The 14,507-nt window shown below is 48.4% G+C and overlaps 7 protein-coding genes across 7 annotated transcripts; 4 read left to right on the plus strand and 3 right to left on the minus strand.

Annotated features, from left to right (window-relative positions):
* Nucleotides 1-1,599: 1,599 nt before the first annotated feature.
* BHQ10_002306 (uncharacterized protein) lies at nt 1,600-2,480 on the minus strand (the record flags this gene model as incomplete). Its single annotated transcript, XM_040874438.1, has 3 exons — nt 1,600-2,049; nt 2,098-2,310; nt 2,361-2,480. The coding sequence occupies 3 exons, from the start codon at nt 2,478-2,480 to the stop codon at nt 1,600-1,602; spliced, it is 783 nt and encodes a 260-aa protein (XP_040730811.1).
* A 728-nt stretch (nt 2,481-3,208) lies between these two features.
* On the plus strand, nt 3,209-5,796 carry BHQ10_002307 (uncharacterized protein; the record flags this gene model as incomplete). The annotated part of the gene is made up of 4 exons (XM_040874439.1): nt 3,209-3,327; nt 3,395-4,770; nt 4,824-5,059; nt 5,197-5,796. The coding sequence occupies 4 exons, from the start codon at nt 3,209-3,211 to the stop codon at nt 5,794-5,796; spliced, it is 2,331 nt and encodes a 776-aa protein (XP_040730812.1).
* A 279-nt stretch (nt 5,797-6,075) lies between these two features.
* On the plus strand, nt 6,076-6,954 carry BHQ10_002308 (uncharacterized protein; the record flags this gene model as incomplete). The annotated part of the gene is made up of 3 exons (XM_040874440.1): nt 6,076-6,134; nt 6,202-6,626; nt 6,692-6,954. 3 exons carry the CDS (start codon nt 6,076-6,078, stop codon nt 6,952-6,954), a joined length of 747 nt encoding a protein of 248 aa, XP_040730813.1.
* A 44-nt stretch (nt 6,955-6,998) lies between these two features.
* Nucleotides 6,999-8,257, minus strand: BHQ10_002309 (uncharacterized protein; the record flags this gene model as incomplete). The annotated part of the gene is made up of 2 exons (XM_040874441.1): nt 6,999-8,147; nt 8,198-8,257. 2 exons carry the CDS (start codon nt 8,255-8,257, stop codon nt 6,999-7,001), a joined length of 1,209 nt encoding a protein of 402 aa, XP_040730814.1.
* Nucleotides 8,258-8,933: 676 nt separating this feature from the next.
* Nucleotides 8,934-10,200, plus strand: BHQ10_002310 (uncharacterized protein; the record flags this gene model as incomplete). The annotated part of the gene is made up of 5 exons (XM_040874443.1): nt 8,934-9,077; nt 9,131-9,344; nt 9,403-9,602; nt 9,651-9,932; nt 9,994-10,200. The coding sequence occupies 5 exons, from the start codon at nt 8,934-8,936 to the stop codon at nt 10,198-10,200; spliced, it is 1,047 nt and encodes a 348-aa protein (XP_040730815.1).
* A 342-nt stretch (nt 10,201-10,542) lies between these two features.
* On the plus strand, nt 10,543-11,557 carry BHQ10_002311 (uncharacterized protein; the record flags this gene model as incomplete). The annotated part of the gene is made up of 4 exons (XM_040874444.1): nt 10,543-10,545; nt 10,783-10,996; nt 11,153-11,340; nt 11,399-11,557. 4 exons carry the CDS (start codon nt 10,543-10,545, stop codon nt 11,555-11,557), a joined length of 564 nt encoding a protein of 187 aa, XP_040730816.1.
* A 654-nt stretch (nt 11,558-12,211) lies between these two features.
* Nucleotides 12,212-13,817, minus strand: BHQ10_002312 (uncharacterized protein; the record flags this gene model as incomplete). Its single annotated transcript, XM_040874445.1, has 4 exons — nt 12,212-13,021; nt 13,074-13,451; nt 13,601-13,686; nt 13,781-13,817. 4 exons carry the CDS (start codon nt 13,815-13,817, stop codon nt 12,212-12,214), a joined length of 1,311 nt encoding a protein of 436 aa, XP_040730817.1.
* Nucleotides 13,818-14,507: the final 690 nt, after the last annotated feature.

Raw genomic sequence — 14,507 nt, forward strand, 5'->3', positions numbered from 1 at the left:
GGAACTCATCGAACTTGTCACCGAGGACCAGTCAGTGCAGACGGCTTGTCACTGTGCCCTCTGGATATAGTATTTTTTGTGTTGTGTATTGGTTCAAATATCGCTGTAGATTTTGAGAAGGGCATATCTACGTCACCATGTCAGCAACCATATGGCGCATAACCTCAATCAAAGAAATCCAAGTCTTGAACTCACAGATTTCACGATCAAGTTTGTTCGGTTAGTCGGATCTTTACCTTCTCTAGACCTTCCGAATGCAAACAAGGCTGGAATGTGCCGTGGTGCTGGTAACAGTCAGGAATGCGGAGATGCGATCCACATGAAGCAACCAGTTGTGGAAAAAGTCAAGCGATCGAGACAATCTTGTAAAGAGTAGCGTTGAATCAATGAATTTGTAATTTTTCTTGGAAAATGTTGAAGCGCAAGTCGTCCACTACAGATATTCTATGATGTCGACATTCTTGGCGGACTTCTGTTTTCGAAAGCGCGTGGAGAATAACGAGGGACCAGACCGTTGATAGAGTTTATACGGAGATGTATATTACTCAACGATTGCTATCGGTGTCAATGAGTTGAAGGACGACACGAGGGCGTGCAGGCACGTAGGTGGTAACACGTGCTGTGGAATGAAGTGTTGATGGTGTCGTTGTCAAATTGCCAAGTCGAGTAGTCAAAGATGGCAATGCTGTTGACGCATTCAGTAAATAATGTCAAGGCAAGAGGCTTGTGGTCTGACGATCAAGGGCGACGATTGATGTAGTCACCACAACGAAAAATGATAGTACCGTTACGCAGATGAGACCAGCTCTGACGTGCCAATAGTAATAGAAGAAATGAAAGGATGCTGAAAGCCAGCCAGCAGATTCATTAGGATAATCAATAATTACAAGGAGAAGCGAAAGATGAGTGTGGACAGAAAAAAGAGAGATATAGGCTAACAATAGAGAAAGGTGGTTGGGTCACCACATATAAAGACGTCGTATGAGTCGAGTCAAGCCTTCGTCTGACATGGTGGACCAGGTTAAAGCGACAGCAGACTCAATATCAACTAATTATTGGGGACTCGGCCTTCGAATGTGATCAATAGCAGATTGATAACGACGGAGAAGCCTAGTCAATCTGATCTTTATTGATCTGTTTCATTGAAACGAAGCGCTGGGCCAATCAGTTCGGACGGCAGCGAGCCGATTGACCCGTCAAGGGGCTCCTGCCGACAATAAAATTGTGCCATGCCTTGTGTCCTATCTAGGGATGGAAAGATAAATGAAGAGATGAAACAGTGTGTGTGAAGTCTTTGAAGAGGAAGAGGAAGGATTGGGCGAGGTTGTCCTGTCCAAGAGGAAGGAAGGAGCAGAACCCGCGGCTGTTATTGGCTGAAAGCGGCCAGCGGCAGAGTACACCAGAGTGGCCAATGAGAGCGTTTTGTTTTGCGTTTCAAGACTTGGCAGTGGAGCTCCTTCCTTTGGAGCGCGCAAGGACGCGCTGTCTTCATCTCGCTTCATCCATCTTTGTTTCACGCTGTTTGATATATACTATTCTCTATGACTTGTGGATTCGGTCGTCAACGGCCGATGAATATACAGTTCTCTAACGTCACGACTACCGACCCATCCAGCCTCCGTCAACCGTGATTATCTCTCCAGAAACATAGCCACTGGCCTGACTTGCCAAGAACACAACCACGCCCTTGAAATCCTCAGGTTTCCCCCATCGACCAGCAGGGATGCGAGCCATAATGCCGGCATTGCGGTTGGGATCGTTGATGAGCGCAACGTTCATGTCCGTGTCAATGTAGCCGGGTGCGATGGCATTCACGTTGATACCCTTGGCGACCCACTCGTTCGACAAAGCTTTGGTCAATTGCGCAACTCCTCCTTTGGATGCTGCATATGCGGGGACTGTGATGCCTCCTTGGAACGAGAGTAAGGAAGCGACGTTGATGACTGAGCCGCGTCGACCGCGAGGAAATTCGGAGGCATCTCGGGATAGTAGATTGGCGCCGAACTCGCGCGTGAGTGTGAAAACTGACGTAAGGTTGATATTGATGACCTGGTAGGCGGTCAATGATTAATCCGTTTGTGTAATGGCTCAACCTACCTCATCCCAATCCTCGTCTGGAAATTTCTCACTGGGATGCCTCCTCTGGATCCCCGCACAATTCAGGAGAATGTCTGGCTGAACACCCTGTTGTACGAGCGTAGGGATAATCCTCTTCACTGCCTCTCGGTCCGATAGCTCGGCGACGTGTATTAAAGCTTTCCGGCCAAGTTTGGCGACTTCGTCGCGTGTAGCTGTGTTTGATTCGTCCCTCTATTTCACTGTTAGCGCCGTCACCGAGTGTCGTACTGCGATGTTTGTACCTGGACTAAAACAACGTCTGCGCCAGCTTCGGCAAGGGCAATGGCCATTGCCTGACCAATTCCTCGCGTTCCGCCGGTGACCAAGGCTGTCCTGCCTTCTAAAGAAAATAGAGACGCCATTTGATTATCTGCACTGTGATGGCTTATTCACGGCGCTGTGTGTGCCGGATGGTTGTTGAACACAATGTCAGATTTCAATTTCGATCTTAATGATTCAAACTCGTCAAACTCGTCAATTGAGTAGTCACACCGTGAGTTGAATGACGTGGTGCCCAGTTCTAGATTCTTTCTTGGATAATTTTATTGTCACGAGAAGCTCCTCCATTCTTAATGAGGGGCAGTTACCGACCAGCAATTGCCGATGCGGAGAAACATCGGCAATTGACTCGACTTTTCAATACGACGAGTTTTCTGTCTTGACTCGTGTTCTGTCCGAGACGACCAGAAAAAACACTCGAGTATTCTGATCTAGAACTATTCCACCAGTGAAAGTAATCTTATTTGTAAACCCCGGATTTTGCCCCTGTCTCTGAGGGGAAGGCAGTGTTACATAATCAGCTCATAGTCGAGATTCAATTGGCACGACCATACAACTCCGTCCGCTCTTTGACCTCTTCCAGTCACGAGCCAAACACGAATTGGTCATGTTCATAAATCTCTCAATTGCATAGAGTACTAGTCCTCAATCTTTCAAACGTTGTGTGGAGAATCTTCAGACATTCATATATCATCGCTTCCTCGGCTATAGACGGGATGGTCCCATCTAACAGCTAGAACATGCACAAAACTCTACCCGAACGACACTAACAGGCTATTCAGCTTGATCTCTACGATAGCCGACTGACAGAATGGGCCCTGCAAAGATACAGAAAGATTTTGCGTCAAGACAGCACAGAAAACTCGGCCCGGGGCAGCGCGTGTCGCGGGCATGTCTCTTTTGCCGCCAGAGAAAGTCCCGCTGCGATTTGTGAGTTGATAACCGATTCGGCAGATTGCCGATGCGATACTAAGACTAACAAAAATAAATGATACAGGGACAGTAGCGGCAATCCAGGAACTCCACCTTGTCAGAGGTGTGTGCGCGAGGGTCGGGAGTGTATCCTGGGAACTTCTAATAGAGGTGGACGACGGATACGGAAGAGCAAGGGTGTTGATGCTGCATCCAAAGATGATGAAACATCTGCACACAAAACGCCGGAGAATCAATCTTCTATATCAGATTATCCAGAGCATAACAACGGCTCAAGTTTCTCGGCGCCTGGCTATCCAATCACCGGTCTATATGTGAACCAGACCGGCAAACCAGCCAAGTCCATTACGGCGGATGTTAATGACCAGGATCAAGAAGAAGAACAGCAATACGAGGATGATGACAATGAATCCGTATCTAGCTCCGATAGTGCGATAGATTCTGGGGTACCCCGAAATCCTTCCGATGCATGGCAATGTCTGACTGGCATCGCGAAACGAGGCGAAGAGACTGAAGAGTTTGTTCTATCCACAGAAAGTGTGACGCAGCAGAGACCACTTGCCGTACACGTCCAAGACGGGCTTACAGGTATGCCTTCCAAAACACCTGTCGCGTCTGGCATTGGGGCATACGAACTCGTCAAGAATGGCTGGCTTGATCCCGAGTTGATCTTCAACCTGATCAAACGCTACCAAGTTCATTTCCACCCATACCAACCCCTTGTCCCTCGACGATACTTTGAGCGTGGGATGCTCGACGCATTTGCCTCGAATGAGAAGCACCTGCTCACTGCCGTGCTCACAATAGCGTCCAAAGACCTGCTCGAAATGCCTCATATCCACGAATACTGCTCAAAATACATGCATGAACTGGTCGCAAGCATCGCAGCCGGAACCGAATGCGACGTAGAAGCAGTCGAATCTCTGATATTGTTGGCAGAATGGGAACCACAAGGTCTCCGCCCGAATATCGAGCGTGTCGGAAGAGGCGAAGAAGATCGTGCTGCATGGATGCATGTCGGCCTGGCTTTGCGATCTGGCTATTTTATGGGTCTGGATCGAACTTCATTCCGCGGCGACCCTACCGGTGAGGACTGCGATGCACGCAAACGCCTCGCTTGGACTTCATGCTATATCACCGATAGATTGATATCTGTCCGAATCGGACGGGCGTTTTGGTCTCGTGGACCTGGTCCAATGACTGGATTTGTGAGTCAGGATTTTCCGTCATTGCAGCCGTTGACAGAAGGAGATGAGGATTATGCAAAAATAATACAAGCTACGTTGGATTTGACGCAGTTGTATGGAAATGTGCATGAGATTCTGTATTCGGGCATGCGGACAAGCAATCAGATGATGCTCATGGGTGATTATATCAAGTATGCGGATGATTTCCGCGCTGCGATACACAGGTGGAATCAGACATGGGGAGGATTGAATTGTGCGTTTCCTTACAACCAGAAGAAGACAGTAGTTTACTGACGTGACTGACAGGCTCACCAAACATCAAACTCACTCTACAAATGTCTTATGAATATCTACGGCTATATACCAATGCTTTTGCTTTCCAAGCGGCTATCTCTCAGGCGATTGTACGCAACTCGAAGACAGCGGACCAGCATCATCAAAAAGAGCATCTACGAGCAACGTTTAGCAATGTCGCATCAATGTCTGATGCACGTTTTATATACGAGTCGCTTGATGCGGCCAGGTCGTATCTGGATATACTTGTCAGTCTGGTGAATCCAGAGGAGCATTTGCGATTTATGCCGCTTCGATATTACTTATATAGCATATACGCGGCAGTTTTTTTATATAAGGTGTGTCTTTCCACATCCCTTCCCGATGTCTCAAGCTGATGTAGCAGGCCCGCTCGTTTGGCGTCATGTCCCCCAAAGAAGAAATCGAAGTGCGTGAACTCGTATCACGCACAACAGAAACCCTCCACCGCGCCAGCGCAGGTCCAGATGACATGGGCTCGCGATACGCACGACTTCTCGAATTGTTATGGAAACCCCGGTCCTCAGGATCGGTCGCATCATCCGAATCCCGCCGTCGCAACGAACTCTCCATCGCCAGTCTCGCAAACAGCAACAACAACACAACCATGTCTCCCGGCGGAGTAATTGCAGCGGGAGGAGCAGGAGTGAGCGGAGTCAGCGGCGGAGCACCGCACCAACACCAGCAACACTCTCCACAACAACATCACCATCAGCATCAACAAGCAGTTCATCAACATCAGCAATCAACCCATTTCGACCCTGCTAATGATTTTTCCTGGCTCGATCTGGGCGCTGTAGGCGACTATGTCTCTGGCGATCAAATGACAGCCGGTATGTTAGGGTTTGACGGCGCTCTGCAAGATGGGATGTATTCTACCGACCAGCAACAACCACAACAACAGCAACAAATGTGGCAAACGCCATTCTGGACGGGAGATTCCATGTCTACTAGTCTATTCTTTTAAGTTTATATCTATCTGTACATTACAAAAATCACTAGTCTGCTAGGACATGTTGTAATACGTGCGACGTTTCGGCTATTCATATTGTAATTTACCCCACTCGGAGTTGATCCGGCGGTTCATAGGCCGACTCAAAATGTATCGATTGATACCGTGGTGATACATGTACAAGAAATGAATGTAATTTAAAGAGAGCTCTACATCAGCAGACCTACCCCATCTCTACTTTTTGTGTTGTACATACACCAAATACATACACAACTACAAATATAGTCAGCGATAATGTCAGAACTTAACAACATCAAGGGCCGTTTGGCCCTCATCACGGGTGCTTCTGGGGGGTATGTTCAAATAAACCATAAAAATAGAACCCCCCTCTTCCAAACAAGATACTGACAATTGGTATAGAATCGGTGCAGCATGTGCTCGCCAACTCGCACTCAAAGGCACCAACCTAGCCCTAACCTACATGTCCAGCCTCTCCGCCATTGAGTCTCTAGTCACCGACCTCCACACCCTCAGCCCCAACCTCAAAATCTCAATTCACAAAGTTGACGTCGGCAAGAAGGAAGACATTGATCAAATGTTCTCCGAAATCGACACCCAGCACGGCCACCGTCCGGATATACTTATCTCAAATGCCGGGTACGGAAAACGTGTGCCCCAGATATGGGATATTACGTTGGAGGAGTTTGATTATACGATTAACGTGAATTTGAGGGCGTCGTTCATTTTGGTTAAGGGCTGTGTGGAGTATATGAGGGAGCAGAGATGGGGACGGATTGTATTTATGTCTTCTATTGCGGCGCAGGGAGGGGGGATTAATGGTTGTCGTACGTTCACCCCCCGTTGTTTAAAGATGGCCCACGGGTATACTGATGCTACACAGACTACGCAGCTTCGAAAGGCGGTATGTCAGGCATGATGCGCAATCTGTCCACGCGACTAGCTGAATACAACATCAGCGTCAACGACGTTGCGCCTGCTATGATTGGGGAGACGGGCATGATTCCGAATGGAGCTGCGTTTCCTGGGTTAGCGGAGAGTATCCCTCTCAAGAGATTGGGTGTGCCGGAGGAAGTTGCTAATACGGTTACGATGTTGGTTACGACGGGGTATATGACGGGGCAGAGTCTGTTGTTGGCTGGTGGATTGAAATAGATATAAAATATATATACTTTTAATACAGCTATGAGAATATGATACTAAAGTGAAGACTCAATCATGACCTTGACAACAGGTACACCCTCCTCATCAACCCCCTTGGCAGCCAACGTAAACGCTCGCTCCCCTTGTCCCTCAACAGACAAGTCAACTCTGTGCGTTACGATCTTGTCTTCCACTTTCTTAAAGGCTTCCTTTTGTAGCAGCTCAATCGCTGCTGGGTATGCGTACTTGTCGTATCTAAACACGCCCACAACATCAACCTCCCTCAACATGGCTGCACCATGATGAAGTGTTAGGATAGGCGCACCCATACCAACCTGTACCAACACACCACCGGCAGCAGCAGCATAGATACCCGCCTGAATACACGGCGGCACCCCAGTGCACTCATAAACTCTCGCAAACCCATTAGGGATATTATGCGTCTTCTTGATCTTATTCGCAGTCTCCTGCGCACTCTTCATCGCATACGACGTCTGCTCTTCCAGCGGCGCATCCTTCGGCGGCGGCGGCGTCGCTGACCTCTCAATCAAAAACGTCTTGATCCCCAATCCCAAATCCTCCGCAACTTTGAGCCGCTTTGCATCAATATCCGCAATCACAATCGACGAGAAATTCTGCGAAACCGCCAACGCAGCAGCCATTAACAACCCAATTGCGCCCGCACCGAAAATCATGGCTGCGCTCTCCTCACCCACCGACTTGGCGAGTGCCGCCTCTTCACTCGTAGGKGGGTGSGAGCGTCGAATGGCATGCAAACACACCGCCAAGGGCTCCGCAAGCGCACCACCCGCGAACGAGACTCCCTCGGGGAGCTTATGACACATATCCTCCGGATGATTCGTGAACTGCATCAATGTGCCATCCAAATGTGGGAACGATTTTGCGCTTGACCTAAACCTCATGTTGACGCAGAGATTGTAGCGGTCCGATAAACAGTACAGGCATTTCCTGCAGGGCAAGCCGACTTCGAGGGCGACGCGGTCACCGATTTTGAGGTGTTTGGCGTCGGGCCCGACGGCGGTGACGACACCGCTGGACTCGTGGCCTAGGGCCATGGGACATTGCACGACGAAGTCGCCGTTGCGGCCGTGAGTGTAGTAGTGTAGATCGGAGCCGCAGAGGCCGGTTGCGCGAATGGCGAGTTGGACTTCGTTGCCTGTGGGTGCGGGAATGTCGCGGTTTTCCTATACCTACAGTGAGCTTGGAATATACAAAATAGTAAGTCGGAACATACCAAGCGCAGGTCTTTGGCGCCATGGAGAATGAGGGCTTTGGAGGTTGTTATTGTCGTCATTATGGCTATAGCTTTTCTCTTTTCTCTAAAGTATATCAGGTCAATGCAATCGGGTATCGTATTAGAATTGGTATAGAATTAGCAAAAATGTAACTATAAAGAGATATTTAAACGGCAATATATTGCAGACATCTGGATCCCACCATATATCACCCCACGACTCAAGCTTCTGCGGTAATGACTGTATTGTCGCCCTCGTCAAGCTGAGTGAAAGCGGAGAGAAATCCGAATGAGGGGCAAAACAACTCGTCGGCAATTGACTCGCTGCGTGACGTGGGGGTCCGGCAATTGCTTTGGTACTCCTACTATGCGTACACTCCTCATCTATATTACATTACTTTGCATGTACTCATGTATTGCTATGTAATGCCCACGGAGGAGTGTATCGGTCATTTGCCGTAGGTAGAAAGACAAGCATGTTTTCTGCAGTGATGGAATTGTGCCGAGGACTGGAGAATCGGTCTGCCTTGAAAGTAGGATACTTCTTAAGAATAAATCTCCAATTCCAAGCTACGATTATCCTGAATTTATCCGCCTTAATTACCTTCCTAGTACTTGATATTTCAATTAGTGGACTAATTATCCTCTACTTTATGTGAGTTCACCTTCTGCTTTTTACAACCCATCTAAATTATCTTCAAAACTGCATTGAGTTGATCTTCGAGATACATCCCTAATGCATAAATCCAGATCGCATCAGCGCCTCGCCCACATCGCCGGACAACTCGCAGTCATGCCGTCGCAAGCAGCTCTTTTAATCGGCGAAATCACCCATGCGCGACCCGAATGGGAGCAGCTTTCTTCTACACTCACACTCAAGGTATTTTTCCTTCTCCGGAGATGAGTAACAAATTGCTTATTTATTTTGTCAAGGAATTCCCCAGCGGAACTAGAGAACAGTTCCTCACAAACTGCAAAAATGGAGAATATGACGATGTCGTGGTTATATATCGCAGCAACGCATCTACCAAACACACCGGCCGATTCGACAAGGAACTAGTCTCTGCTCTGCCCAAGTCGGTCAAGTATATTGTGCACAATGGAGCGGGATATGATAATATTGATGTTCCTGTTGTGACGGAGGCTGGTACGTTCCTTCCTTCTCGCTTCTACAAAACTATGCTTACTGACTGGCTGGTTAAAAGGAATTGCTGTATCGAGCACACCCGTCGCCGTGAACAATGCCACCGCAGACGTCGGCATATTCCTCATGATCGGAGCCTTGCGCCATGCCCATGTTCCTCTTACTGCTATCCGGGCTGGACAATGGGGCGGCAAGTCTGGCCTAGGCCGTGATCCCAAGGGTAAAGTACTTGGAATTCTAGGAATGGGCGGCATCGGACGGGTATGCACTACACTCACCCTAATTACAAACCATAGCTGACGAGAAAAGGAAATGGCACACCGCGCAAAAGCATTCGGAATGACAATCCAATACCACAACCGCAGCCGCTTATCCCCCGAACTCGAGGACGGCGCAAAATACGTCTCTTTTGAGGAATTACTTTCCACTTCAGACGTGTTTAGTCTGAATCTGGCGTTGAATGCTTCGACGCGCCATATCATCGGTGCTGAGGAGTTGGCGCAGATGAAGGATGGCGTTGTCATTGTCAACACGGCGCGTGGCGCGCTGATTGATGAGAAGGCGCTTGTTTCTGCGATTGAGTCTGGAAAGGTCCGTTTTTCTTTTTTGCTTCTTACTTCTTACCTTGGCTGAATATAACTAACTGAGATAGGTTGGATCTGCCGGCCTCGACGTCTATGAAAACGAGCCGCAGGTCGAAGAGGGATTGTTGAAGAGTGACAGGGTATTTTTGCTGCCGCATATTGGCACTGCGACGTTCGAGACGCAAAAAGATATGGAGTTGTTGGTGTTGGAGAATCTGAGGTCGGCGGTGGAGAAGGGGGGGTTGGTTACTCAGATACCCGAGCAGAAGAAGTAGACAATTAATAGATATAGACAACTATGATGATTGGCCATGATAATGCTCTCATTGTACTTTTCATAAGAAGTAGTTAGTACGCACTGAAGGCAAACATCAACGGCACTAGTCTCCGCACCCGCCTTTCGAGTTTCGATGAACACACGTGACGTCCCGAAACAGCTAGCTTAGGGCTCGCTTAGGGCTTAACCGTCCGTGCCAAGACCGAAAAAAACCACACTCTGTGCTCTGACGAGACCCATTCGGCGGTGATCGATCTTTGAACGACGTCTTTTTACTACCTTCCCTACATACTCGACAACCCGACAACGAGGACCATCTCTTTTTCGGCAATCTTTCAAGATGGTGAGTTTGATGTCTGTTTAATTGCGATGGTGAATTTGCTGGAGGAGGTCGGTTGTACGGACGCTGTGGTTTATCGATGGATTGATGGTCTATTCAACGACAATGTTCGACGACACTTCAACGACGAATGGAACTATCACGGACTGAGAAACCTACGACCGACACGAGCAGACGAGCCATCGCAATTGAATTTCACAAATACAGTCAACAGGTCAAAACTAACGGATGTTAACACAGGTCCGTTACGCCGCACACACAATCCCCAACGCAAAGAGCGCCCGCGCTCGGGGCTCTTACCTCCGCGTCAGCTTCAAGAACACCCGCGAGACTGCCCAGGCGATCAACGGATGGAAGTTGCAGCGTGCTCTCGTCTACCTCGAGAATGTCATCAATCACAAGGAGGCCGTTCCCATGCGCCGATATGCCGGTTCCACCGGTCGCACTGCCCAGGGTGAGTTCCACTCTGCTCTTCGAGTCGATGATAGCAATTCCGTGCAAAGATGAAGAGGGATTGAGAGATAGGAGAATTTACGTGGATGTGAAAACGACGGAATTCTGTCTAATCGGCTGTTGAATCTTGAAATGGAATGATTCTAATGGTATACAGGCAAGGCATTCGGTGTCTCTAAGGCTCGCTGGCCCGTCAAGTCCGCTGAGCAGCTGCTCGGATTGTTGAAGAACGCCGAGGCCAACGCCGACACCAAGGGTCTTGACACCAGCAACCTCGTCGTCAAGCACATTCAGGTCAACCAGGCCCCCAAGGGTCGCAGACGCACCTACCGTGCTCATGGTCGTGTACGTCTCCCGCCCCCTTTCTATCAAAAGGAGTTTTTCCACCTGCTAACGATATCAGATCAACCCCTACATGACCAACCCTTGCCACATCGAGCTCATCCTCACCGAGGGCGACGAAGTTGTCCAGAAGGCTCCTCACGCCATCGCCAAAGATTCTGCCCGTCTCTCCTCCCGTCAACGCGGTGCCCAGATCCGCCGCGCCATCACCGAAGCTTAGATCTTTTGAACATGTGCGAGAGAGTCGAGGGAGGGGTGTGTGTTGAATAAAAACTTTCCTATTTGAAAGTGAGGGAAGGAAAAAAGAGAACAAATCTCGATGACGGTTTCTAAACTTGGCATAGGAGTTTGAAATGAAATACCTTTGTTACTTTTCTAAATTCCTTGAAACGAATTTTTTTCCAAAGAGAAAAACGAGAAAGATTTTTCTTCAAAATCTCATTTTTCTTGTCAAGACAAAACAACGCCACGATTGAATTGTTTTTTTCTTTCCTTTCATATTTTTCCAAGAGTCACGGCGTCGAAGTCTAATGATTTAATCTACTTGAAATGAATCAACATTTACAACTTTTCAATTATAAATCCAAGGCATACCTAGGTGAATACTGTCTTGTGTGCCTACGTATGATCTCTCCGGCGTTGCATCTGGAAAATCCATGGATAGAATGATGGCAATGCATTTGACCGAGTCTCAAGTATATACTGGATACTGCAAGATTCAAAAGACATGAAATGAAAGGGGTATATATGTGATCTGTAGGGCAGCTGGGGCAAAATGGACGCAAGTCGACGAGTGGTGTATGTTAAATGATATGATACGCAGGAAGTATATGAAATGAAGAAATGTTGACCCGCTGGACGAAGCGCTGAAGATTCAAACAGCACGCCGCGAAGGCTCATGACGGTCATGGTCTGCATCATGAGCATCTTCTGCGGCGTTGTCTGCGAATGGATTCTCGACCGCGAATTCATCGGCGTTATATTCATAACGTTTGGCGGCAGGTTGGTTGGATATTGAAGATACTGTTCTCGTGTTCGTAGCCGGGACGTCGGCTGCCACTTCAATGGGGTCATCGAATCTGGATAGCGAAAATGGCTCGTTTAGAGACGCAAGTGGTGGCAGTGATCGGCTCTCATGTGCATTTGCAGGAGACGAACTTTGGCTTCCCAGTTCGGGAATGAGTATTCCGGATTCGACGTGATTTCCGTTAGTCTGTCCATTAATAGACGGAAGACCAGGAGGAGGACCAGGAGGCGGACTGTGAACATTGCTAGAGTTACCATTTGAGCCTGGCGAGGTAACAGGTGTGGAAGTTCCTAATGCCTTTCTCGCATTCAAAACTGTACGCTGATACTTTGATAACGCCACGGAGAGCTGCTCATTCGTCTCGATCAACGTGAGCATGGTATTCTCGTCTGGTGGCGGATTGTCGACGGCCATGTAAGCCTGAACTGATCTGGAGGCGGCCTGGCAGCGCTGAGAGAACTCGCGCATCAGTTCGTGCGATTGCACCTCTGCCGCGGGAGTGCTTTGTGCTAGTTGAATCAGAAGATTTGCGGTCGTCTTGGCTTCGGATATGCGTGATGCTAGCTCATCTGGAGGGGGAAGTTGGCCTCCTCGACGGGGAGGGGCAGCGTGAGGGTATGGTGGTTGTTGGAATGGTGCTTGACCGGGTGGTGGTGGCTAGATAGCATTAGTCTGGGACGATGCTAACCACAGCAAAAGTGAAACTCACTGATCGTGTATATTTCCCAATCTTTACCTTCTCCTTCTTCCACATAGCAATCAAGCCGGCCAAATCCTCATCCCATGATTTCTGAGTCTCAAACATCTCCAACGTCTCACGCAGCATCTGCTGAGCAGACATATCTCGACCTTCCCTCAGCAGCTCCTTGACCGTAGTGACGAACTTGGTATCAAAGTTGCGCGTAAATGTATGACCGGGGTTCTCGGATAAGATGCGAATCAGCATGATGGAGTTGTATTGTACGTTGCCTTGAGCTTTGCTCGGGCTCGAGAGGTATTTGCGTATTCGCCCGGCGGCTTCTTTGGCCGCATTGGCGCTGGATTCGGCGGCTTCGACGATGGCTGGGAGATGGAGGTAGTCATTTGACTGAAAGATATGTCAGCCAAGTCACATTTCTAAGCCCTTCGAAAGATTATCGTACGCCGCTAGTTGGTCCTCCGGATTCACAAAAAGCTTTCTTCTCGAGTTATCAGCATCAACCTTTGTGAACAGGCGCAGTATTGAATTTAACGCACAATTTCGCGAGAAATTATAGACTCGGGGGAATCACTTCCTGATGAAGTAGGAGAAGGACTGTCCTGTGCACTCGATGGAGAGCTTGCTGTTGTTCAAAAGAATGCTGTTAGCTATAACCATCGTGAATTGTGTAGGTGCGGCAACAAGATCTCCGCATTGCGATCAAAAATCTAACTTACTGACTCGCCTTTGCAGGCCAGTGAACATGCGCTTCATGTTGGCGCAGTGCTAAGAAATGAATAATGAATGGATGTAAGGTAAAGCTGAAGAGGAAAGAAGCAAGTGTTGGAGGCCCGGCCGAAGAGCTCCAGCTTAATCGGTGTTTCGCATGGGAGCCTTGGAGGTCAACATCCCATTTAAGCTAATTCGGCTTAAAATAGCTTGGAGTATCACAATGTTCAAACTACATATTACATTTACACAACAAACCATCTTTCCTGTAGCCTAGAAAGCCGCGTATACATAACAGCCACCACTGTGACTTTTTAAGATTTTTATTCTAATCACATTGATCCAGAGGAACGCAAAGGTTGAGATGTGACGACTTACCCACTGCACAGCCTCATCGAGTCCACCGCGATTGTCAGGATCACCACTGACAGTCGTCTTAGCTGGCTTGGCGTGCTTATTAGTGTGACAGATGCATTGCTGACAGTTTTGGAAGGCATTCTCGTATAGATTTACAGGACACTTATTATTTTTTTTTTTAACTATTGTACTTCAAACAACTTCATTTAATTGCATGGAAGAGGAACCCAGGAACAGTACTGAAAGTATCGTATTTACCGTACCGTAACGAATCGTACGAAAGAGCCTCTTGGCGGGGKTGCTGTCCACTATCTGATTGGTTGAGAAATATCGGGGCCCAAGCCGCGCTGATTGGCTTCTGAGCCGCCAATCAGCTTG

This window comes from Talaromyces amestolkiae (assembly GCF_001896365.1).
Source record: "Talaromyces amestolkiae strain CIB chromosome Unknown scaffold3.1, whole genome shotgun sequence".
In the NCBI taxonomy this organism is placed as follows: domain Eukaryota; kingdom Fungi; phylum Ascomycota; class Eurotiomycetes; order Eurotiales; family Trichocomaceae; genus Talaromyces; species Talaromyces amestolkiae.